The 23,698-nt window shown below is 39.6% G+C and overlaps 2 protein-coding genes across 3 annotated transcripts in view; one reads left to right on the plus strand and one right to left on the minus strand.

The window, feature by feature from the left end:
* On the minus strand, positions 1-23,487 carry RPA1 (replication protein A1). 2 transcript variants are annotated; one of them, XM_026105651.2, is made up of 17 exons: positions 23,335-23,487; positions 23,035-23,082; positions 22,666-22,744; positions 22,028-22,136; positions 21,148-21,236; positions 16,336-16,404; positions 14,991-15,123; positions 14,068-14,170; positions 12,893-12,961; positions 12,557-12,749; positions 11,334-11,473; positions 9,528-9,676; positions 7,401-7,533; positions 6,156-6,332; positions 4,765-4,872; positions 1,366-1,452; positions 1-1,007 (listed from the first exon to the last, which is right to left on the minus strand). In XM_026105651.2, the coding sequence occupies exons 1-17, from the start codon at positions 23,365-23,367 to the stop codon at positions 900-902; spliced, it is 1,827 nt and encodes a 608-aa protein (XP_025961436.1). In that variant the 5' UTR covers positions 23,368-23,487; the 3' UTR covers positions 1-899. The 2 variants fall into 2 exon arrangements, with proteins under 2 accessions (XP_025961436.1, XP_025961434.1); XM_026105649.2 differs by having other exon boundaries at positions 16,318-16,404.
* Positions 23,478-23,698, plus strand: part of SMYD4 (SET and MYND domain containing 4) — a 6,503-nt gene continuing 6,282 nt past the window's right edge. The window contains exon 1 of the mRNA XM_064523306.1: positions 23,478-23,671. Coding sequence (XP_064379376.1) covers positions 23,541-23,671 — 131 coding nt within the window. The 5' untranslated portion in view covers positions 23,478-23,540. The remainder of the gene's footprint in view (positions 23,672-23,698) is intronic.

Raw genomic sequence — 23,698 nt, forward strand, 5'->3', positions numbered from 1 at the left:
TAGGAATTAAACACTCTTTATTGAAACAAAGCTCCCCCCACTTAAAGACCTGTTTCTGATTAACATTATTACAAATAAAACCTAAGAAATTGAACATACAAACATACAAAGTATGTATAGGCAGGAAATACGTGCCAAAATCAGTCAAAAACATAGTATTAATTGAAATGAAAACTAAAGCAATGCTTTGTAGTTGCCTAGATTTCCCTGGGGGATGGAGAGTCAATGCTTATCTGCCTTCCTCAGAAGAGACAATTTTGATTAATATCAGACCCATCTGACTCAGTCTATTAAACCCTGAAGGAAGGATATTCTTCAGATATAAGAGATACGTCTTTGATTAATAATTCTACCATATTGCCATTCCAAGCATTAACAACTGCATGGCACCTATGGAAAGAAAAAGCCTTTGAATTCTACGAAAGAGAACTAACTTGCACTAATAGACCTGTTCTCTTTAGTCCACATCTGAAAGCTGTGTGACAGTCTTCCTCCTACCTTTTGCTGAACAAGTCAAAGTGCCAAGGTTGTCACTACTTTCTTGCAATGGTTATAGAATTTAGCTTTACATAGACCAAGAAAGCAAAGTTATTTCAGACATTCTGAATGCTTTGTCTAAAGATACTGCAATCTAGCTGGAAGAGTCCTCTTTAGCACTATCATAGTTTAATTGACCACAATAGTCTACAATATCATGGCCATTTGAGTGCAATCTTACCAGTGGCATATGTTCAGAGAAATGCATTAAATCACTCAGCCCACTACACTGGACTACCATGCACGGTGTAACTAATGCCAAATCGTCTCACACTGGGTGGGGAGAAATCAATTTAACATTATCGCTCGAGTTTTTCCTGGAAGTGGAAGCTTTGGCTTCAGATCAATCAGCACCAGCCCTCTCATCCCAGCTGAGCGTTTTTCCTGATGCTTGTGATCAACCTCTTGCTGTATTCTCTGTAGTTCACAGGTTTGACATCCAGTGCTGTAGCCTTAATGCGAGATTCATCCTTTGAAAGAGAAAAACGGCATGTAAAAGAAGAAAGCTCGGTGCTCCTGGCATTTGGTTCTAACCTTCTTTTGCCCCAGTATCTCATTGCTCTTGGTATCAGGGTTACTGGGGAGCGCAAGTTTTGACTCCTAGAGAACCTACATTGTTTTCATTTGAAAAACAACAGGTTTGATGAACCTGAGAGGGGGCAGTGTTACAGAAGGACAGCGGATCCCTCCTTCGATGCTCCAGTGCTGTGAGCACATATCTTTGGAAACTTCTTCCCACACACATGAGAGGAAGAAGCTATTTCTTACGGAAACAAGTCCAACCGTGCGAGCCACAGGCTGCGCTATTTGGTTTTTGGGGATACTTACATTGTAAGTCTCCAGTTTGACTCGGATCCTGAACTCATACGTGTTGAAGTTTGCATTTTGGAACACTTCCTCAAATGCCTGCTCGTTCTGCAAAAAGGACAAAGACAGACATTAGCTGCTGACACTCCAAGCTTCTGGTAGCACCAAGAACTTTCAGAAAAGTTCATCTTTTGTAGATGGTGACAAAACGTTGCAACTAACTGGATCACTGGCAGAGTTGAATCTTCCGTCAAGTTTTAGATGCCAAAACTGTAACTTACAGTTTAAGATAAAGTTTAATTCAAGTTAAAAAAACAAAAAACAAAAAAAACCCACCCTGTTTTAGTTGGCTGAAAGAAATAGCCCACAGTTGCACTGACTCTGCAACCAAATAAACAGAAGGAAAATAGTACAAGTCTGCATGAGATTCTCTCATACTGCTTAACTGGTTATTTCTGATGTTCTGTTATGACCACAAACACTAACAGAGTTAACCATTTCCCTATTAATTGTTAGACATTCAGCCTCTGTTCCCATCCATCAAAACTGTATGTATCCTTCACATCCTCACACAGACCTATTTATGAGGATGCTTTGTAAGAAAATGGCTGTATGTTTTGAACATGCTTCTATACCCATTAGAAGAGACCATATTAAATCAATAAGGTAAACTACTTCTAATTAGCATATGAATACTAAACATTATCCTATATTTATTATAGGCATCACTTTAGCACATGCCATTTCAAGAACAGCATAAAAAAAGAAAAAAAATCAGACAAGTTGCAGAGACTGAGAGAAAGAAGTCTATTTCTGTATAAATTAGTTGTAAAAACATTTGCTGACACTCCACAGCCCCACGATGATATAACCAAATAAGTATTAATGCATATATCTACCAAATGCACTTGACTTTAGATCAGTCAGTCCAGAAGCAGATAGAATATCTGATCTGGAGTTGAACCCATCTCCATTTCCCTTACATTCCAAGTGCTACATCTGTCATTTTTAATGTACGCAGCACTATCTTACACTATATAGTGATTCTTCTAAGATCTAGAAAGGCACAACAAATGAAGGTGAACAGGAGTAGCTAGTTTTCACAGACTGCAAAATTTAGGCATATCCTTTCTGCATATTAAAAACCCTTTCTTCTGACCATCACATGGATTAGAGGATAAGAAACTTACTTTGCAAAGTATTTGGCTTCTCTTCTCAGCTCTGTCACAAACTATGCTAACCTTCAGTGAGTGGAAAATGCTGTTAGTTTACCAGCCACTGCTATCCTACATTTCCTCCAAGTTCTGGTAATAGATATGATAGAAAAATAGATGAAAAACCTTGCATATGCATCTACGTTTAGTAAGGTCATTGACTGTACATGGGTTCAATACACGCTGTCAACTTCGCGGGACACCACATCAGGTCTTTAGAGAAAAAACACTAAGACAAGTTTACTAAAAATGTACCAAGTATTATTTTTAAAGGCTCATAAAAGTATCAAATAAAAAACAATTTCTTCTGGAAGACAAAGCATTCCTGCTCAAGGTCTCATTCCATGTTGCATTTCATTTTCTACTCCTAGACATTTCCACTACCCAGCTCTTCAAAAGGCACTGCAAGTTTGTATTCTTCCATAGGAACTGCTGTCTCTCCTTCCCCATCCAGTTCCCTTCAGCTTTAAAAATGACTAAGAAATTTTGTTTGAACTCTAGCAGAGATTAAGCGTGTCTGAAGAAAGAAAATATTGACAAATTAAGAATGTCTGAAAATGGAAATTTAATTTAAAAGTGCAAGCACATCTAATTAGAATGCCCTAGCAATACATTTTCCAACAGAGCAGAGGTGTCCAGCCTTCATGACATCACACAAACTTTTAGCAGCCAAGAACCACAAGCTTTATATCATTTACCTCAGAGAGCCAAAGTAGAGGAAATTTCCAAAGTCATTCTTGCCTGTAAATGATAGAAAAACTAACCCTGCTTTGGAGGAGTGGATGAGGTCTACAACTGTGCCTCAGGGCAGCCAGGATTACAGACTCAGCAATCCCTCCTGGTTCATTTCCTCCCACAGCTGAGGAACAGGATTACCAACAACTGGTATATCCACAGAGCCCCGGCATCAGCCATGCCATAGCCTTAGCCTGGAAACACAGCAAGTGCTCTCAACCAATGCTCATACACCATTCAAGAATTTATTATGCTTTCCATATAATTAAAAAACATATACTTTATGTAGCTGACAACTAGAAAGAGGAAAAGATTATTTTGGTGGGAGGAAAGGAAAATGCAGTAGAGAAGCCTATAGACACAGAGGGAACAAAATACTCTCGGTTACTGTTTAATGGCTTACAACTACCTTAAAAACCTCTTCTAATCTGCCAGAAGAAAAGATTAGTTAAGTAACACCACAAATGACCTATTTTAAAAGTCATAATTTTTGGCCCACAAAGTTTCTGATGATATTTAGCGAAATAAAAAAAGGAGCCTGAGAAATGGGCTAATGCACATTAGTTCAAAAAGCTTCCTGCCTACTTAAAAAGATACATACAAAGCGTTCTGGAACTTTCTGGTTTTGTAAACAAGTTTTTGGAACATATTAGAAATAATATTGTTAGCATTCATGGGTAAAACATTTTTGGTAGATTCTTTCAATCTAGGTACAATGATTAAACAGCCTGTCCTTTCTATTGTACACAGCATGTATTAAAGCTGTCAGCCCTCTAAGGGCTGCAGCACTAGCCACAAGTAATCAGCTGTCTCTCAAGGTCCAGGTGATAAGGACAGGCTGATCTTCAGCTTTTAACAGCCAAAAGAGCTCAGAGGTAGACAGACTGACTGTGGGAGCAAACTACGGGGGAAATCTCTCTGTTCTCCAGGCAGATGGCCTGTGGAAAATAATCCTGAGGAGAGTAAACAAGTCCCTGCCAAGAACTTCAGAGTAGGGAGGAGCAATGATTTGTGATCTTGTAAGAGATACTGAAGTCCAACATCTGGAGGAAAATCTTTGACTGAAAGGCCTGAGTTAGCCCATCAGCTCAGAGCACAGGCAAGATCAAATTCTTGCCAAATGCAGCACAATATCCTTTGCACGTGCCCCTTCTGTATTTGTTTCAACAAAGCTGTTAACTCCCACAACAACCACGTGGACATAACCCAATGCCTTTGCCACCTTTGTTGACTCAAGAGTGCTACCCGTACACACAGGGATGAGATCATGCTCCCTGCAGGATCAGCACTAACATACCACACACCTTACATCTTTCTCCAAGTTGCCTTCGAGATTAACACTACAAAAACACCTTCTTAATAGGGGGATCAGAAAAAGCAGGAAATTTGAGGGCAGCCATACAACAAGATAGGTGAAGTATAGTTCAAATTCTAAACATTTGCTAGAAAAAGTAATAAGCTGATGGACTACCTTTTCCTTCAGCTCTCCAAGGAAAGCAGCACTTTGCCCAAGAATGAATTCTGCTGACTCTTGGAAGCAAGTCACCCACTGATACTCCAGACAGTCTGCAATGGTCACCTAAAAGGGAAAGGGGGGAGGGGGGAAAGTGATTTCATCCAGTTGTGTATTACTCAAGAAAGGCAGCGCAAAACAGAAACGCATTTTACAGCTGAAGAGAGTTCTAAATTTCAAGTAACTATCAGAGCCCAATGCTCCGTAGGTACTTTCTTCACTGAGGGTGGAAGGCAACAGCTCTTTTTATAGCTGCATAGAATGTCATAGTAATTTAAAGCAAGTTAATATTGACAGTACATTATAAATTGAGTCACAGAGAAAGGCCAACAAGATGATATTGGTACACACTGTGATGGAGGTTCAGCTCTGTTCTGCTGTCACTGATGAGCTGTGAGCAAGAACAAGCAACCCAGAATGGCAATAACCAAGGGTAACACCAGCAAAACTGCAGCCTGCATTTACTTAGTATGTACACGAGAACTTGAACATAATACTACATGCTTTTTACGATATGAGGAGACTATCAAAACATTCAAGGGCACGAAAGAGCGGTAAAAAGATCAAGTGCTAGCCTCATGCATTCCCTGGCTGCTTTGACAATTAGGAATAGGAAAATAGGAGAAAAGCTGTTCCTATGATTGTACCCTCAGGACCCCTTTATATTCTATGAGAATGATTCTGCTATGTAAAGTAGTTCATGTATTCCTAGAAGTTATCCGCTAGAAATTATTCAGAAGCATTGTGCGTTTCAGTGAGACTGCAGGGATAGCTCCCTTCTCTCTGCATGCCCACCTGGCACAGCATTTCTAAGCAGATACAACTCTAATTTTTAATGTAAAACAGAGAAAGGTTCAATGCTCATGGTGTAAGCAAGCATCACAATAACAATTCTCAGACAGTTTTCTGAAGCAGCTCCATTAATGCATGAGACAGAACAATACCTACAAAAGAATGTACTAAATATAGGTAGCAGCTGTAAAAGTGCAATTACTGCTCTCCAGAAATGCCATTTTACTTCAGTTTATCTTCACTACTGAAGAGGCGTAGGCCATCTGTACTCCGCACTGCATAGTACACTTGGAAACCAGAATCAACTGAGCTAGCATCAACTTTTTGGCAAAGAGCAAAGCTTTTAATTGGAGCACTAGGAAAACAAACTGCTAATCAGCTCAATGAAACATTCCTCACTCAGGTACAGCATACGAGCCTTTTAAATATCCTCTAATCCACAGGCACCGTAGACGGATGAAAAGCACTAACACTCCACTCTCTCAAAAGGTTTTTTTTGAACTGTACGAGGAAAGCAGTCAGTGAGAAACACTCTCTCCTCTAATCCATTTACTTACCAGAAGCATCATGCGGTACTTGAAGTTGGGGAATTCACGATCACACTTTTCACAACGGTACAGTCCATTTTGTTGGTCTATCACTTTCTTATTGCAATCCTGAGAGGGACATGCCTGGTACATGCAGTTCTCTTTGCGCAGATGTACCACTGTGCCCACACAGCTAAAATAATCCGCCTAGGAGGGTGAGTGTGCAACATTAGCCTCAAAATACTCAATGTTTTCTAATTCTGAATTAACTACAAAGCATGGTATCCATATTTGGATGTTTAGGATTAAAAGGCTTAACAGATATGGATTATTGGGAAACTGTAAATCAACCCTTCTGTTGCAATCATTTCCAGGCTTCCATTATGTTAAATAAAGCCCTTATAGCAAGGTTATTTTGTGTTTCCATTGAAGGAAATTCCAATTGCCAGGTTTTCTTCAGATAAAGCATATTTGCTTCTCCATTGTGTCTGTTCAAATCTCCACTTTTTCACAGGATTAAGATTCTGTACTTTCCTATGCTTCTTTTGGGCGTCAGTACAAAAAAAAAAAAAAAAAAAAAAAAAAAAAAAAAAAAAAAAGGGGGGGAAAACCTACTGTGTAGTATTACAGATAAGCATTTGGTTAAATTATACCCACAGAACAAAATACCCATTCACCCTACAAAAGTAATCATCCTAATGGTTTAAAACCACAATCGAGTCTTTCAACTGATAAACAGAGGTTGCTTAAGAAGCATACGCAAGAACGTCACGTAAAATAGCTGAATTACAGGTGAGGTTTCTTCCTTAAATAGAGGTTCTTAAGTATCCTGAATGGCTTAGCTCTTAAGTTTGAAATAAATAAATAAATCAAGAAGCAGCATAAGCCTAGACAGGACACTGGACTGGAATGCCAGAGACCTGGGTCTTATTCCTAGCTTTTCTATTGACCAACAGTGTACCCCTGAAAACCACTTCCTCTTAATGCACCTCTTTCTCCTATCACACTTTGTGCTATTTATATAAACAGCTTTGGGATGGACTATTTACATAAGGCTCAGAATTCTCCTGCAAACTTTAGTTTCATGTTGTGATATATGCAATGAACCTGAATTTAATTTTTTAAACAATTTTAATTGCATAAATTCTGAAAGAATAAGCATGTATTGCTCAGCAACTGGACTACTCCAACGAGCAGAACACCTGCACGAAATCCAGCTCCCCCCTGCCCCCAACTACACAGAACACAGGCTCAGATTCAGTTGCCCTGCTTTACCTTATCTCCTTGTCCCAAGTTCTCAGATTTGGCTTCAAACAGAGTTTTCCAGTTGGTATTTCCCCCAGTTGCAGGTCCACCCCTCACATCAGAGATTGAGGCACACTCCAAAAGCTGCCCCTCAGAGTCAAACCTGCAAGCATAAAGGTGCACTTCTGTTTTTGGATAGCAGACCACACAGCCTTATCAAAAGCTTACATTTAGTTTCATGTACTTAATACAAGAGGGATTTTTTTTAAATCAGTGATTTCAAAGGAAACAGTTACAGTACAAACAAAAATAGCATTTCAGAATAAGTTAATACTCTGGCTTAATTAGCATAGTACATTATAAACTCACAAAAGGAGGACAGCTTTGTTCTATATAACTGCAATTTGTTTGCCAGCTAGTGGTCAAACCATGCACTGCATGCTTCTTAAAGGCAGTCAGATAACAAGATTTAAGGGCATCAAGATATTTCCATAATTAAAATTAAATTACATGGTACCATTATCTTTGCAGCGGCTTTGAAAGAAAAGAAAATAGCATTGAGCAGATTATGTTTCCCATGTTAAAATAAGAAAGCACTGCTTTTCAGCAAAGGTTGCACTAGCATTCCATGCAGGTGGCTTTGTGTTTTTTGAAAACAGGGCTTTTTATTGAAACTTTACAGACACAACTGCCTTTAAAAGAACTGTTTCCACCTGGGTATAGTAACATGACTAGCAGTTGAATCACATCTTGCCCAATTTTGAGCAGAAGCTCTACAGAAAGACTGCTAGTTTTAACCTGCACCATATTATTACATATTTTATATATAGCATTACATTGTTTTCCAGTAAAACTCTGTTTCAGCCTTCATGGCTCAAATATACATCTTCTCATGTCAGTTCTACCGCACACGAAGATCTCTAGGAGCATTAAAATAAAGTAGATGAAACAGAGGCTGAATTATCATGCTCTTTATCCTGCTTACAAGTCAGATTATGCTAGGAGAAGGATGATGAAAAACTCGGTTCACTGACATGTCAAGACTGCTGAACAAGTGGCACCGATAGGCTTGAGAAGCAGCTACGCTCAGCCATCTTCTGGTGCAGAATTATCAGGTATTTGTTCAGGTTTGATGCCCTTTCAGAACAGAGCCAGAAAGCCAGAATCTTAGATTACAGATATTTTCCCCGCAGTCTTACAGAAAACTACAGGGCACTTGAACTTCTTTCTCTTCTCTTTTGCTTCTCATCAAGTAGTTTTCCAGTACTTTGGGAGGACATGCCATTTCGTCCTCACGTACTGCAACATGCGCCCATGTTGCTAACCCACAGACCGCACGCACCAACAGGACTCAAAACCTGAACTTCATGAAAACACCACAGTAATATCCAAGACCCACAATCAATTTTATCTTCAACAACCTTCTTCAGCATGGAAGAACCAACTATCTGACAAACGGAGAATGCCAACACAAGCATTTGATCCATGTTTGGGGGATTTAGGCAGAACCTAAACGCAGGATTCATGAAACCTAATGCTTTAGGCACTGCACCCTATTAGTACATACACCACATTCCACCATATTAGTACTTAGGGCAGACAATTCAGCAATTTCCTACGCTAGAAGCAACAACAAACCACTATAAAGTCACTTTGCTTTGCTGAAATAGATAAAAGTGTTATTTGCTATCTGAAGAATATCAGATAAGGAACAGAGACTGTAAAGTCAATGTAGTCCTCCAGTCCATACCAACAGAGTACATATCAGATTCTCAGATTCCACATAACAGAAAAAGCCTACGAAAAAACATTGTTCTCTCAGCTAACACCTCAGAAAGCAGAGCTAGTCAAAAGCCTGATTTCATGCTGCCTTCCAAGGCTCTGGGTCAGCATACGCTACTCCTACTCCAATTCTTCAAGATCTGTCACGGAATTACAAGTTTGTGAACTGAACAGCTTAAAAAAAAGACAGCCTTTCAGTCCCTAGTGATTTTGAGAAAGAAAAGTTTCTATAACCCTAGAACCCATATCCTCTGCTCCCTTTTTTCAGTACTCTACAGACTGCTCAAGTACAGAAAAACAGAGTACGGCGTAGAGAATAGCAGAGAAACAGAGATTCCACAGCAGGCTGAAATGAATCGACACAAACAGTCATACCATCCTCGGAGCTTAAAAGCCTCTGGGCTATCAGGGTTGATGACAACTGTGCTCGAGGACAGGACAGACAGGCTTCTACCACCGAAATCAGAGACTCTGGCTCCTTTGATGGCTATCACAGGTTGTCTAGAACCATCAAATTTTTCAGCCTGCATGTGTGAAAAGACAGAAAACATTAGTGACACACCACAGTAAAAGGTATTGAACTTGTGGTCATAATTCACAGATCATGACAAAAGAACAAATCTAAACCAAACTACCTTACTTTATTTTATTTAGGAGCTATGGTTTTAAACTATATCATTAAGAGTTTAAGAGAAGACCACAGGAAAAAAAGAATCCTTAAATCTTGATTCAGAGGAGCTGTAGACCACTGGTTTGGAAAGAAAGGATTGGTCCCGTCCATCAGGAGTTTTAGACTAGCATTTTAGAAAGAGGGCTGGGTCTAGACAATGGAGATTTCTCCAAACAGGAGAAATTTAGCTAGAGAAGACTTTTCAGAACATGAAACCACTCACTTAGTTGGCTTAACTGAGCCAAGCATGTCTCTGCTGTTTACGAAGTAAAAAGTCTAGATATGCTGACAAAACTTCTGTTGTTTCTCCATTCTCTGTTTCTAATCTCATAAAGCCACTTTAAAGTTGTTCAGTCGCCATCAGTTTATTATCTGAGTAAAGGCACACAGACACTGCCAAACAAAGAACCTCTTGGTACTAGAAAGTTTTGAAAGGCATAGCTTTTCTGGATTCCGCACCACTTAGGAAGCAATAGAATCATGCACTTAAAAGTCACAAGCGAGTGGGGGTTAGCAGTACTGTTTGCTGCATCCGTAAGATGTATAAAGAACACACAACGTATTTGGGCAACTAAGGCAATAACTGCTATTGGGGAGATATGGATTCTAACCTCAGCTGTACCAGTTGCAAGTCATATGGCCCTAAATAAGTCACTTCCCCTCAATGCTTGTAGAATAGAAGTAATTACAAGTAAGGAAACAGATTTAACCTTCTAAAATGCATATCCCTGATCTCTCTTTGGAGGATTACACCAGAAATCAACTACCCAGTAAACTCTCCTATAACAAGGTGCATCTGCCTCAAAATGTTGTAATACTGAAGTTTAGTTTACTCCATTTATATCAGCAGATAGTTAACAGTGTTTAGCTACCTCTAATATCTGTGTACTTGATGATCACTTAGCCATAAAGCATCACTGTCAAATTGGCAGGGTCACTCCCATTTTATAGACCAGAACATAAATACCTAAGCATCTACAATATATTTGGAAAATAAAGTAGTTTGTTAAAAGGTTAAAGGAGCAGTTTACTGCAACTATTCAACCTCTCAACTCCAAGTCTCTGATGTTTACACTTCTTTTAGTTTGAGATATGGCCTTTCAACCCCGTAGGTAAGCAGCACTTTATGCAGGGCAACAAATACCCCATGCTATGAATAAAATTAATCTAAAATGAGACAGTTGTAGCCATCGGGCTTTTCCATAATCAAACTACAAGTCATATCCTTTTCTAAATCAGAAGCCTGTTATCTTTGGTCTTTGGGCTTGAGACAATGTCTGCAGTTGTTCAGAACACATTAGTCAGATCTTGTCAGCAGTTTGTCAGAGAAAGGTTAAGAATATCGCACCTGAATGAAACCAGACAGTCTTTCACCTTCTCCTCTCTGCCCCTGATTCCTCAAACACCTAGGACTCTGTCTCAGTGCTATGCCCATCTCCGATCATACAGCACATTCATTTCTTCACCCTACATAAGGGAACTTTTGTTTAAAAACAGGTAAGAGTACCTACCTCAACTCCCCATAACGTAGCTGTCACCAGTTTCCCAGACGTATCCATCAGATGCACGTTCCTCTTTGACACCTCCCTATTGTTAGATTTCACTGTAATTTTAGTGACATCTTCATAGCTCTTACAAATTCCAATTACATCTGAAAAACAGATACAATTTAGTTAGAATTGCTCAAGGGTCACAATAGGGGAATATGAGCAGAGACCAAAGAAAAGAATTCATTCAGTGTCAGGTTTTTACCTTGTAAGATCATATCTCCCTATTCATGTCAAAACTGATGTGGAAACTGAATATATTATGGTAGGAATGCTTTTGGTGGAAGAAAGCTCTACTAGAGAACTCATTTTTGCTTTAATTTTGTTGATGAATTCATGAAGATATTCACGAATGCAAGTCTCACCACATTAGAAAAGTCAAGGCATTGTACTACCTTTTCCCATCCCATTCTGCCAAAGGGCTCCCACCCTGACCTTGCAACACCCCCTTTCTGCTCAAGCACAAGTCTCAGGCAAGGGGTTTCAAAATGACTGTAACACAAAGAAGCAACTGGCTGATACCCCCACCAGCCCACATGTTTGAGAAGCGAGAGCTAACACAGTCCACCTTGTGCTCCCTAACAATAAACCACTTTCAACAATACAGATCTACCTTTAAAACTCCTAGCTGAATGCCTCTGAATCACATGCATCTTGTGCCTGTGAAACCTGAGAACTCCCGCCCCCACTCAAGCCTCTGATTTTTCCGGAATACTCTGTCCAACAGATTACAGAAAAACAAACCCCCAATACTTCACAAAGCAAGCCAAAACAGTCATGCAACTTGGACTTGCATGTAATGAATTATGCCAAAATCACTACAGAGATAATTAGATAGTAAAAGAAAGCAAGACCACGGAAGGTATGAAATGCACACGTGCTGAGCAAGGACATTTTTTCCTTCAGCCCTTTACTGTGGAAAACAATGAGCACAGTACAATAAACAAGTATCATTTGCTGTCTTTAGCTTGAAGCACAAATTTGCAGATAAATCAGTATATATTGTTAGCAGAAAAGGACAAAGACATCTTAACAGTAAAATTACCCAAGGCATTTTTAATGGCAACCAGTACTGGATAACTTCATCCAAGAGACCATAAAACATTGTACGCTCACTACCTCCCCAGTGTTCACAACACAAAACAGAATTTCAAGCCTTAGTTTCCCATTTTGATATTTATACTGACCAACAATTGAGTCTTTGGGCGTGTTCTCCAAGTCAGAGATGGATACAAACTCAAACTGAACAGATGGAAGATGCCGGGCATCATCACAGGGCACAACTGAAGTCTCATTAGTGAATGTAATTTCATAGTCATTCTTAACAGCTGTATATTGCTTGTTAGCAGTCTTCAAATTGCCTTTGGTAAAATAATATACCTGCAGGAGAAAACAATGAAACAGAGGATATTATCAGAAGTCAGACAGAGAAAATAGATTGTATTCACCTTTAAAAATCCTTGCTATGCTTAAGCTCCTCTTTTTAGCTCATGTCAGTCTGTGAAAGTACAATGCTACCATACCTTGTTCAATTCAATGAGTGGAAAGAATTTGTCTGCTTGATCATTGAATGCAGTAGCTCTAATCTCACCCTGCAGGAAAACAGGAAAGCTGGTCAGAACTGAAATTCAGCAGGCAAAAAATCTTTGCAATGTTAAAGTGGCACCAGTTCTACAGACAGAGTGGTCTGTCAGGCTAGCTCCACGCATGCGAGAAACAAAAAATATCCCCCTTGCATTTGTAGTTATAGCTAAAATGACATATTCTATACCTGACCATCAATTCTCACATTCAATTTTCATTAATACATCTACAGCTCCAAAATGAAATGCAAAGGAATTATGTATTATACATACACCTCTGAAGAGATACACTTAAAGCTGGCATTAACAGTATTACATTACAGGCAAAAGAAAAAAAAAGTTTCAAATAGATCACTCGGCTCTACAAGTGAGCACACAGACGTATTGTGATATCTCCTGCTTACACAAGATGTCAAGTCCTTAAGTAACAATTAATAACAATTATAAATTCACTAGATATAAACACTACTTTTTAAAAAATGTGAATACTGACAGTATGCAGAGAAAATATATGGCTGATGATAACATGTTGTATTATTAACCTCACATTTTACACTAAATATAATCTTGCAGAATCTTGTTTGTTTTTGCGACTGAAGGCTGTAATTCGATAAGAGGTTTGGGTGACAAACTGCAAGTTTAGTTAGATTAACCAGATACCATTCCCCAAACAAACCACAGGTGAAATTTCTTAGTATTACAATAATTCATAATCTATTTCCTCATAAAAAGTGAAAGCTTATATTTGGGAGGTGATGCTCCTCTCACGCCTTGTTTTATAATGCGATATTTAAACAAAGATGAGACCTCTTTCTCAATCTAAAGGGAACTACAAACCTAATTAGGTTGTCAATTTCCATAAACAAATACATTTTGAAGCTGCAAAAATTTTTAGTCACACACTTTGACGAAAAGTAATCAGTAATGCCATATATTTAAGACTCCCCTCTTTCCGGATAAGAGCTGCTGATGCTCGAGTTAATGAATACAGAAGTACGAATTTCAGCCATAATATAATACCATTTTTTACAATACACTTTATTTCCTCTGCTCTGTCTTTATGAAGGTCCATCAGTATCTGGCATACATTATCTTTTTCTCAACGAAACACTTACACTTTCATCAACCAGCTCTATAGAGAAGAGCTTTCCTTCACCACGGGAGTTGCTCCACGTGCGGATCTGGCCCTTTTGGGTAACACGGGCACAAATGGTCCACCTGCAAATGTGCAAGAAATCACTGTTCTATGTCCTCTTTTTAGAGGAGATTAAATTTACAAACCTTTGGAACTTAAATTTTATAATTTAAAAGCCAGAATTTTTCCACTGCACCTTAGCAATGCTACCTGCCTTTCTGCAGCTTTCTATTTTAATGGCCTAGACCATTAAAAATGAGAAGGGTATATGGAAAGCAGCAACAAAGCCAGCCATAAAATATCCAATAGATATAATAGTGAACAATCCTTCTGCACAGAAGCAGGCCTCAAATATTTTACTCTTCTCAGGTACATTTCCCTATATAGCAGTTTGCCTGTTCTAAAAGGCCGTATCAGAACTCAAGAGCCCAATTATAGGTTTTATATTTAACACGGGTAAGCAAATCAGCTTGCATAACTTAAAAATGTTATTCACAAAAAAATTACATCCTCGTGCTTTTAAACAGAACAGGAGCTGAAGTCAATAGCTTATTTAGCTGTTTGAGCATTAAGTTGCCAAAAAAGTTTGCTTTAGGGAAAAAGAAGAAAAAAAAAAAAGAACATTGATTTTCAAGTAAAAAAATTTAAAACCCATCCAGTTCAACAGAGTAACTTCACCAAAACAATAGAGGCCAATCTCAGACTGTCAAAGTGTTGACAAAATTAAAAACAAACAAACAAACCCTGTACAGCTGTTTTGTTTTGTTTGTTTAGAAGTTTACTGATGTCAAAAAACTTAATAAAGAATGATTTGCCAGAGGTTCATACATGAGAAAACAAAAATAAGTGATTGTTCCTTTATGCTTGTGACACTTTAAATATCTGTAAAAAATTATAACTCACTTAGATTGGTAAGGGTTCAAGCTGGCTATGGGCACTACTTTGGACTGTGATCCACCTGGTGTCTTCATTGAGCTGGGACCACTTGCTTTACCAAATTGCTTTGAGGGAGCATGGTACTTCGGAGCAGCAGGACCTTTCAAAAATACAGCAAAGCACACAGAATTTCAAGGGGGGAGGAAAAAAAAAAAAAACAACAGACAAAATCCAAGTTAAAACCTGGTACTAGGTCAGGCACCACAAATCATCTGTAGAGGTTTTCCTGCTATGCTGCACAGAAGCCAAGGTTATCCTTAAATGTGGGTAGGCACTTAAAGCTCCATTCACTGAGCTATGTGGGCACCACATCGAGTTTCTTTAAACTATTTGCTGAAGCACTTCTATTTTGGGTCACAAGTATTTTCTAGGCTGCAAACTTTTGCAGAAGAGAAAGTACTCAGATTTTTAGAGCACTTGCACTGGAAATGGAGATGTCTCCAGGATCAAGCAGTTAAACGCAATCTAAGTGGCCAACAGTTGGTTAGCTGTGAACTGATCTAGAATACTATACATCAAGCTTTGGATCCACACAGTGTTTGGGGAAACAATTAAGGAATGATATCCCAGAAATCAAACCATTTCTTCACATACGACACTACTGCTAATTCTAAACATTAACCTTATTCGCGTATAGATGTAGAACTTTTATAATCAAATTTAAGAAAAGCTGGTTTTCTGTTGTAGTAAACTTTTATAAAAGTTTTATTATTTCAAAATATTTCTTAAATTGTTTGGGAAAGAATACAGACAGGTTAAAGCCTCACTGAGAGTTAGCACTTGGATAGCATTTAAATTGACTGCCTTTTTCAGTATCTCACCATTGAAAAACTTCATTAAAAATTGTATTTATAGATGTACTCTCAAATTAATTTCTGTCCTGTAACACCTAAACTGTTTGGCCTCAATATCTCAACATTGATAACGAACCTTTTGATCAGCTCCAAACTGTAGCCTACTCGGGTGTCCAAAGAGCAGTGTTTCAAGAATGCAAAATTGCACCAGACGAGATGTTCAGCTTCCATAGCTTTGCAAATGAATCTTTTTACCAAAGTCCCTTCCTATTTCCCTCCCGCTTGGCCGGGGAGGGGACAGTTCTGGGTTTGTTTGGTTTGGGTTTTTTTAATCCTAAAATAACCTCTTAAAACGATTCATCTTTTCAAGCTCTGGGTTAGTCTTTAATATATTGTTTCTCTTCCAACACAGTTATAAAAAGGAACCATTTTTAACTGAAACTGTACTTTTTTCAGTGCACAAAGCAGATTCCAAAAGTCCTGCCCAAAATTACTCTTACCCGCTACTGACAAATTACCATTCTGCTGCTGTGGTTTGTTGGGCGCAGGGTTTGCTGCTGGAGCTGAGGAACGTTGCTGCCCCTGTCCTGATAATCAAATGGAAAGAGACCATTTAGTACAGTAGAGAATACAGTAATTAAAATTACCCTTAGGTCTTTTTTAGGAAATAGCGCTAATGTGAAAACAAAATTTTAACCCTGGGGACACATATTAAAATTCAGGTGTTATAGGACACAGCAGTAGTAAGTTATCCAGTGAACAACATTAACAGGGAAGAATTTCAGTCAGATCCTTCCCCAAGCAACTGCCTTCTACCTTGGAAGGATTTAGGTTTGACAGTTATTTAAAAGGACAGCACTGAAGTAATCTTGACAACTTCTCAGTTTTTACAGGCTTCTATTGCTCTGACAGGTAGTTTTGACTACTACTACCACCTAAAAGCTAAGATAAAAACTGTAGCAGAAGTACCTCTTAAAATTCAGAGAGGACCAAAAAAAGCACTGGATGAAATCAAATATGAAGTTAATACAGGACAAAACGTTTGTAATATTTTATTTCCAATATATGAAAATAGTTAACGCGGGGATGATGGGCTCATCTCAGCATTCACCACAGTGCCTCTCAGGACACGACAGTAAGTCGCATAGGGAGTGAGATAGCGTCACAGTAGGCACACATCTGCATATTTTTGTAGATTCCAAGACTTTTAGTCACCTTACATTAATGATGAGTTATGTGAGAAAGAGCAGTGTGACATCTTTAGATAAATACTACATTGAAAGATGAATCTACGGCCCAAATACTTGGATTATTTTAAAGAAATAATTATTTTCCTTTCATATTTTGCCTCCAGCTCAGTAAGCATCCAACATTTTTGTCTTTCTGGACACAGCTAACTCTTAAGCTATGAATTTGCAGGAAGTCCTAGGCCTGAGCAGGCAAAGCCCCACTGACTTGGCATGAGGGAAGTAAGATAGTCACAGGGCGGGGAAGAAAAGAAGACCAGACCGAACCCCTAAATATCGCAGAAAACAAAAGCATCAAATCCCAGAACAGAATGGCAAGAGAGGATGGCACAGAAGTATGTTAAGGAAACTTAAGCAATGCAAGGTGTCCCTGCTGCATGCATGTTACCTCCAGTAGACTGAGGAGGTAACAGTGACCCTCTAGTTATTTTTAATCCAAAACAAGGTCTTCACACAAAACCAATATGCTCCTCTAACTTGCCGCAGTAAAGTCACAATGGTGAACTGATGACAGCAGTCTCCCTGGCAACAGTGTGACGTCAAACAATAATGTGTATTTACTGCAGAATCCACTAGATGGAGAAGTCAGATTTCACCCTTGCTCATCTGCCTCAAATGCTCAGAAGACCCAGTCAGGGTCACTCATCAATACCCCAAATTTATTTTATATAAGAGAGGAAAGAAAAAAAAAAAAAGATACTTAAGAGAAAATGTCTGGAAAGCGAAAGAATTCACAAGAATGAAAGAACAGGAATGCATGTATGAAACAGTAATAGATTTCCATGCTACTTTTGTCCCAAATATTTTTTCACTAGGATTTTTAAATAGCATAATACACACTTGCCTATTATGAAACACAAAATCACGTTTTAATGGTTGCCTACCCACAGTCTGGCATTTCTAAACATATTAAGAATATATTAACACATCTGTGCATGTGTTTGAGTACAGAAGCAGCAGAAACTCTCCCCAGCTTTCTTGCTTGAGCAGTTTAGATGCTCCTAAATTATGGTTTTTGGTGGCTGGTGGCCCACAGATCACTTACAGTCCTCAGAAAGCTGACTCCTCTGCCTGGTTTTCAGCTGTTAATTATTCATTAAGCTGAAAAAGCACTTGAAATACCTAATAATATTTCTGTTTTATGTGTGCTGAGTTACTCAGTTTCAAACCTTTGGCCAAAGCCAGTCACATAGCCCACTCTAACCTAATAACGGTATAACAGTAGTCTCATGGTTCCAACAGTTTATTACCAACAGGTCCTGCTTCAGTGCTATGGTGACAGAAGACCTGTCCCAGCACTGAGTGGCAGCATGCAAGGAGGAAGAGGAGGAGAGAAAATGCACTCTGAAAGAATGGACACCAAAAGGCGACAGCAGGAAGGGCAGAAAGGAAAAGTTTGAGTGAATGTAAAAGTATACCAAACATTTCAACATTGAAAGATTAATAACAGAAATTAAACATAAACAACAAGTAGTTGTTATAGTAAGAATAAATTCCAACACCAGAGTAATTTGAATGAGATTAATGACAGTAATAACATTATCATCTTATTTTCTACTAAGAACTAAACTGCTCAGTCTTAATTTTCAATACTATTGTGAAATGCTGCCTGAAAAGTTTTTATGGTGTGTATTAAGAAGATTGCGTCTCTAGCTTCCTTGTTAGGCAGATTAACCACCTACTGCTCAACTGTAAAGTAGCCAAAAGCTAACTTCTCACTCCTTGGGTCCTACTGCGGTATTACAGTCTAGAAAAGAATATTCTGTATTCCTAGGTTTAATAATTTGAGATCTGAACTTAAAATAAGACTAGAAGTAGGGCTAATCATTTTAAAAAATATCTCAAGTCCATTCAAGAAAACAGCAAAATGATCTTATGTTATTCATTCAACATTAGCTAAGTTTTCCTCAAAATATCACCTGTCAATATACAGAAAAACTTAAAGAATCTGTAACTTTGTATAACCCTTTGCCATTATATAAAGGCCTTTAGGACAAATGAGGCAGCCCTGCAGAGCAAAAAGGATGGTTTGGGCATACCTAATCTAAACTATTACTGTCTTTTGTACCTGGGACCTTACTTAATACCAAATCAAAGGGTATGAAGCCTACAGAATAATGTCAGTGTTAAAATGCAGTATACAGCACATCAAATTCAAAATCTCTTATTCATCTAATTCAAGAGTGCACTTACTATGATCATGCACCTGTAACAATGTCATCCCCAAATAACATGTAAATTTAAAAACTTCAGTGCTGAGAACTTTTGTGAGTCAAAATGAAGAACTCTGGTAAAATTATGTAAAGATTACGGCCATTTAAGACTTTCATAGTTTCTTTATCACCTATCAAAGCTATAGGCTGAAAAAGTAAAATCTATCCAGAGAATAGCATCAATAATTTACAAAGACATTTTACCAAAGTCATAGTAATTTTTACCAAAATTTATACTCCTTAAGATATATTTTCAAATGAGTTTTGTAAGATCTGAGATTCTCAGTTGTTTCTAAGCAACAGTAAGACAACTGAAAGACACTGTAGATTGCAAAAAACTTGCTATTGTATCATATAAGCAAAGGAATTGGGAGAAAGACACAAAACTGTCTGCTCAATAGCTTTTCTGAAAATCTGGTCTCTACAGCAACTGTGAGATTAAACCATAAAATCAGAGATGTCAACACATTTTTTAAACAGCAATTAGCTAAGTAACTATCACAGGAACAATGGATTCTTTAGGCTCATTTAACAAACGCCCCTCTAATTCCCCAGGAAAAAGAAAAGTTAATGAAGAAAGATGTCTTTGCCTTTGCAACAGTGAAATTTCTACTTCAATTAGTAAAGTAGATTTCTAACCAGAACGGCAGTGTATCCATCATCGTTTGTCCAAAATATCCTACAGAAAACTGTTGACACTGTACAGTTCCTTAGTAATGAAAATGTATTTACTCACTTTGACCAGAAACAGCCATTCCTCCATAAAGAGCTATTTCGCTAAATAGTTTCAGCTATTACTTGTACGTATGTCAATAATGGAGCTGTTCAAGTATCTTAAAGTGCTACTTATCCTCTCTCCTTTTTTAGGAGTAGAACTAGAAAAACAGAACATATTCCACAATTTTGGTTCAGCCTTTGAACATATCTCTGAGGTAAAAATATATACTCATCTGGAAAATGATTGGCCTGGGAATAAGTTTAGCAAATGAAAATAAAGAACATAACTATTTATGCAACATAATAAAAACAAAAGACTCATGGTAGGTTTAGTTAATGCCAACCCAGCTCTGCATCTTTTTCAGATGGCAGAGTAGTAACAGGTGCTTAGGAAAGTCTGTACACTGGACATGTTTTCATACCGGTATCTCATCCACATACTTTGAGCAATCTAGTTTTAGTGCTTCCTGAACTCAACATTCAAGCAGAGGATGTACTGTTATGTTTAACAGCCTTTAATGGATTTTTCCTTCATGTCTAATTGCTTTTTGAACCTATGCCAATTTCTGGCACCCACATCATGTAGCATCAAGTTCCATAATTTAACTATGCACTGTTTGGGGTGTGGGACAGCCTTTGTTTTAAAACCACTGCCTGATAATGTAAGAACTAAAGAGCATCAAATGAACACAGAAGAGAGGGAGAGATTCATCATTCTTTACTCATCCCCTCCATGCCATCTTACAGTTTCATAGATTGCTATTACATTCTCCTGCTGTTGCTTTCTTTCAGTCTCTTTGGTTACTCATTATGAAAAGATAGAGAGCAGCTTTCGCATACTTAACTGGAAGTCTAGGTGGAGACCACTAATGTATGGTAAAAAGCTCCCAATGTTATCACAAAGTATAGATACTTCCCAATATCACATAGAGATTGAAACTTCAACCACGGTGAAGATTTTACAAAAATACAAACAAAGTCTATTTTGTGTTAAACAAACAGAAAGGATGTTCAAGATCTGGACATCGTTGTTGCAGGCATAAGAAAGCTGAACATGTCTGCCTGCTTGTTGTTAGAAGAAAAGAAACAGGCAGCTGAAAGATCATCATAACAGTCTCTTCAGACAAGGTATTTTTCTACAGTAATTACTGACCTTCATTATATGGCACCGGATTGCCAATATTCCCACCAACCATATCAGCAGTTTTCAGAACATCCAAATCCATCAGAATAACCACTCTCCTACAAACACAGAGCAGACAGTGATAAAGATTTTCATTCCCTCTGCATGTCTAACAGACTTTGAATAGCCTTTGCATGCAGATAAGAGAAACAGCCAGTAGGGGCAGATTCTTTGGACAAGAAATCTGGAAATAAAAGCTCTCCACTGTCAGCTTAACCCACTTACAAGGTACAGGTAGGCTTAAAACAATATCACGTTTCATCAAATACCACAGATGACAGCTGAATGGGCACACAGAAATGGCTCGAAAGAACATAGCCAGATTTTACAAGAAAGGATACATTCCCTGACTCAAGAAAAGTTATATTCCCTCCACAGGAACATTGAATAAAAAAAGATGCAGGACCTCAGTTACCATCCTCCAAGACATTTGCAGTTTTTAGATTGTCACTTTACCCAAATTACTTGTTAGTTTACAGTATCCTACCCCTTTCTTCTCTCAAAGTTTCATAAAAGAAAGACCAAAGACTTCTAAGTAATAGGAAAATTTCATCATTTCTTTTCTACGACAGGTGATTTTAAGTGAATTTTAATAAACCTCAGTATAACTGTGTATTACATCTAGTTACCTTCAGTTAAACTACTATATTAGATACATCTGCACTCACTGCAATGGCATCCAGTAATTTTTACTTCTGCTATTGCTTGTGTTGTATACTCTCTCTCCTGCACACTCAAGACCAATTTGATTGCGATTATGGATAATCCCAATCAAAAGCACTTGGCCTCTGCTTAGTCACAGAGGACGGAGTACCCATTAGCGTTATCGCAAATAAAACAACACAAATACCTTCCATCTTTCAGACTGTTGACAATGAATCTGTTAACCTGGCAGATACAGTGAGCTGCTAAGCGCTCCTCTTCCACAAGAGAGTTCAGCTGGGTTGCCAACATGAATGCTGCAAAAAGTAGAAGAAAAACATTGAAACAATTACTATATGCCAGCCTTAAGAGGGACTACCACAGTTGGCCACAACTTTTCCAGTCAGTCTACTGGTGTTACATTAGATCTAGAGCTTGCCCCATTAACTATGGCACAGGAAACAGTGTAACAGCTAACAATTCACCAGCACTCTGAACGTAAAATAAGCATTTGTCCCCCAAACTTAGGGAACGTGATCAGGCAATGGTAGCTAGAACACATTAAAGAAATTAGAGAATAATTTAGCTAAACTACCTCAAAGCCACTATCATGAAAACATTAGCTACAGATTTCTATGTCTTCATTATACCTGTAGTGAATTAACTGCTTACAGTTCACAAGGGAGTACTGAAACGCAGTTGCACAGTTCTGAATACAAGTGGTCCCTATATATGTCACCTGCTCCTTCAATACTCATTTCATCACTACAAACTTAGACGTTAGACCAGAAACTATGGCAACATCTCCACACTTGTAAAAATCTCACTGCAGTTTGTCGTACTTACAGGAGAGGGTGTTAACACCATCACTCATCAGCACTCGGTAACGCGGTGGCCCATTTCCTGTAGCAATAGCCCGTGTATTCTGAAGGAAAACACCAGATTGTTAGTCCTCACTGCCTCATTCAGAAACACTTCAGAAGCGAAGTCACGTCTTCAGTGAATGACTCAGTGTATTTAGCTTTCCTCTCGAGCACTGACACCAACAGCAGAGCTCCAGCCATGCAAAATCTACTTTTCTCAGTCAGGTCAAGGCTACCTCAGCCTGGCTCCGCTCCTCTGCGGAGGCTCGGCTGCAGCCTGGCCCTGCTCGCGACCCCGCGGGGAAGCACGCGCGGTCGCTGCCGACGGGGCCGGGTAAGGAGGAGTACTCACTATGACTTGCAGCACGGGCTTGGAGACGCTCTCCCCCTGCATTATGGCCTAGAGAGGAGGGGGGGAAAAAGAGACGCTCAGAGAGGTGCCACCTCCTCGCTCCGGAGAGCCGCAGCGGAGGGGGAACCGCTGGGAAACAGCCATGGCAGTGCGAACGGCCGACGCCGCTGCGCCCGGCCGGGGCCCTCCCCTCAGGACCGGCCCGGAGCACCGTGCCCGCCCTCCCGCCTTCCCCTCAGGCCGGACCCGACCCCAGGCCTTGTTCCCCACCACCCCCCCGGCCAGGCCCGGCGGCCTCACCGCGATGGCGCCCTCGCTCAGCCGCGCGCTCATGCTGCTGCGCCTCCCGCCGCGCTCCGCCGCTGCCGCCAAATCCTCCCGCCGCCTCGCGCCTGGCCCCGCTCCTTCCGGCGCGCTCGCCTTGCGTCACCGCGCCGCTTGCCTGGGCGGCGCCCGTACGGCGGAAGCGCCTCAGTGGGCGGCGCCATTGGCGGCGGCGCGGGCGCATGGCGCTGCCGGCGGAGGAGTGGCGGGCGGTCGCCGCCCGGTGCTGGGCCGCGCTGCAGCCGGCGCTGCGGGAGCGGCTGGCGGCGGCGCCGCTGCGCGACGCGGTGCGCCTGGGCTGCGGCCTCCTCAGGTGAGCGCCGGGGCGGAGCGAGGCGGG

This window comes from Dromaius novaehollandiae, chromosome 19, assembly GCF_036370855.1.
Source record: "Dromaius novaehollandiae isolate bDroNov1 chromosome 19, bDroNov1.hap1, whole genome shotgun sequence".
Taxonomy (NCBI): Eukaryota; Metazoa; Chordata; class Aves; order Casuariiformes; family Dromaiidae; genus Dromaius; species Dromaius novaehollandiae.

What these genes read in the sequence shown, in the direction of transcription:
- RPA1 (XM_026105649.2), bottom strand. Translation starts at nt 23,367, where the DNA reads ATGAGCGCGCGGCTGAGCGAGGGCGCCATCGCG. An exon ending in TGAGCGAGGGCGCCATCGCG is followed by an intron (nt 23,083 to 23,334) that starts GTGAGGCCGCCG and finishes CCTCCTCTCTAG; the next exon opens with GCCATAATGCAGGGGGAGAG. An exon ending in TGGTGTTAACACCCTCTCCT is followed by an intron (nt 22,137 to 22,665) that starts GTAAGTACGACA and finishes TACTTTTTGCAG; the next exon opens with CATTCATGTTGGCAACCCAG.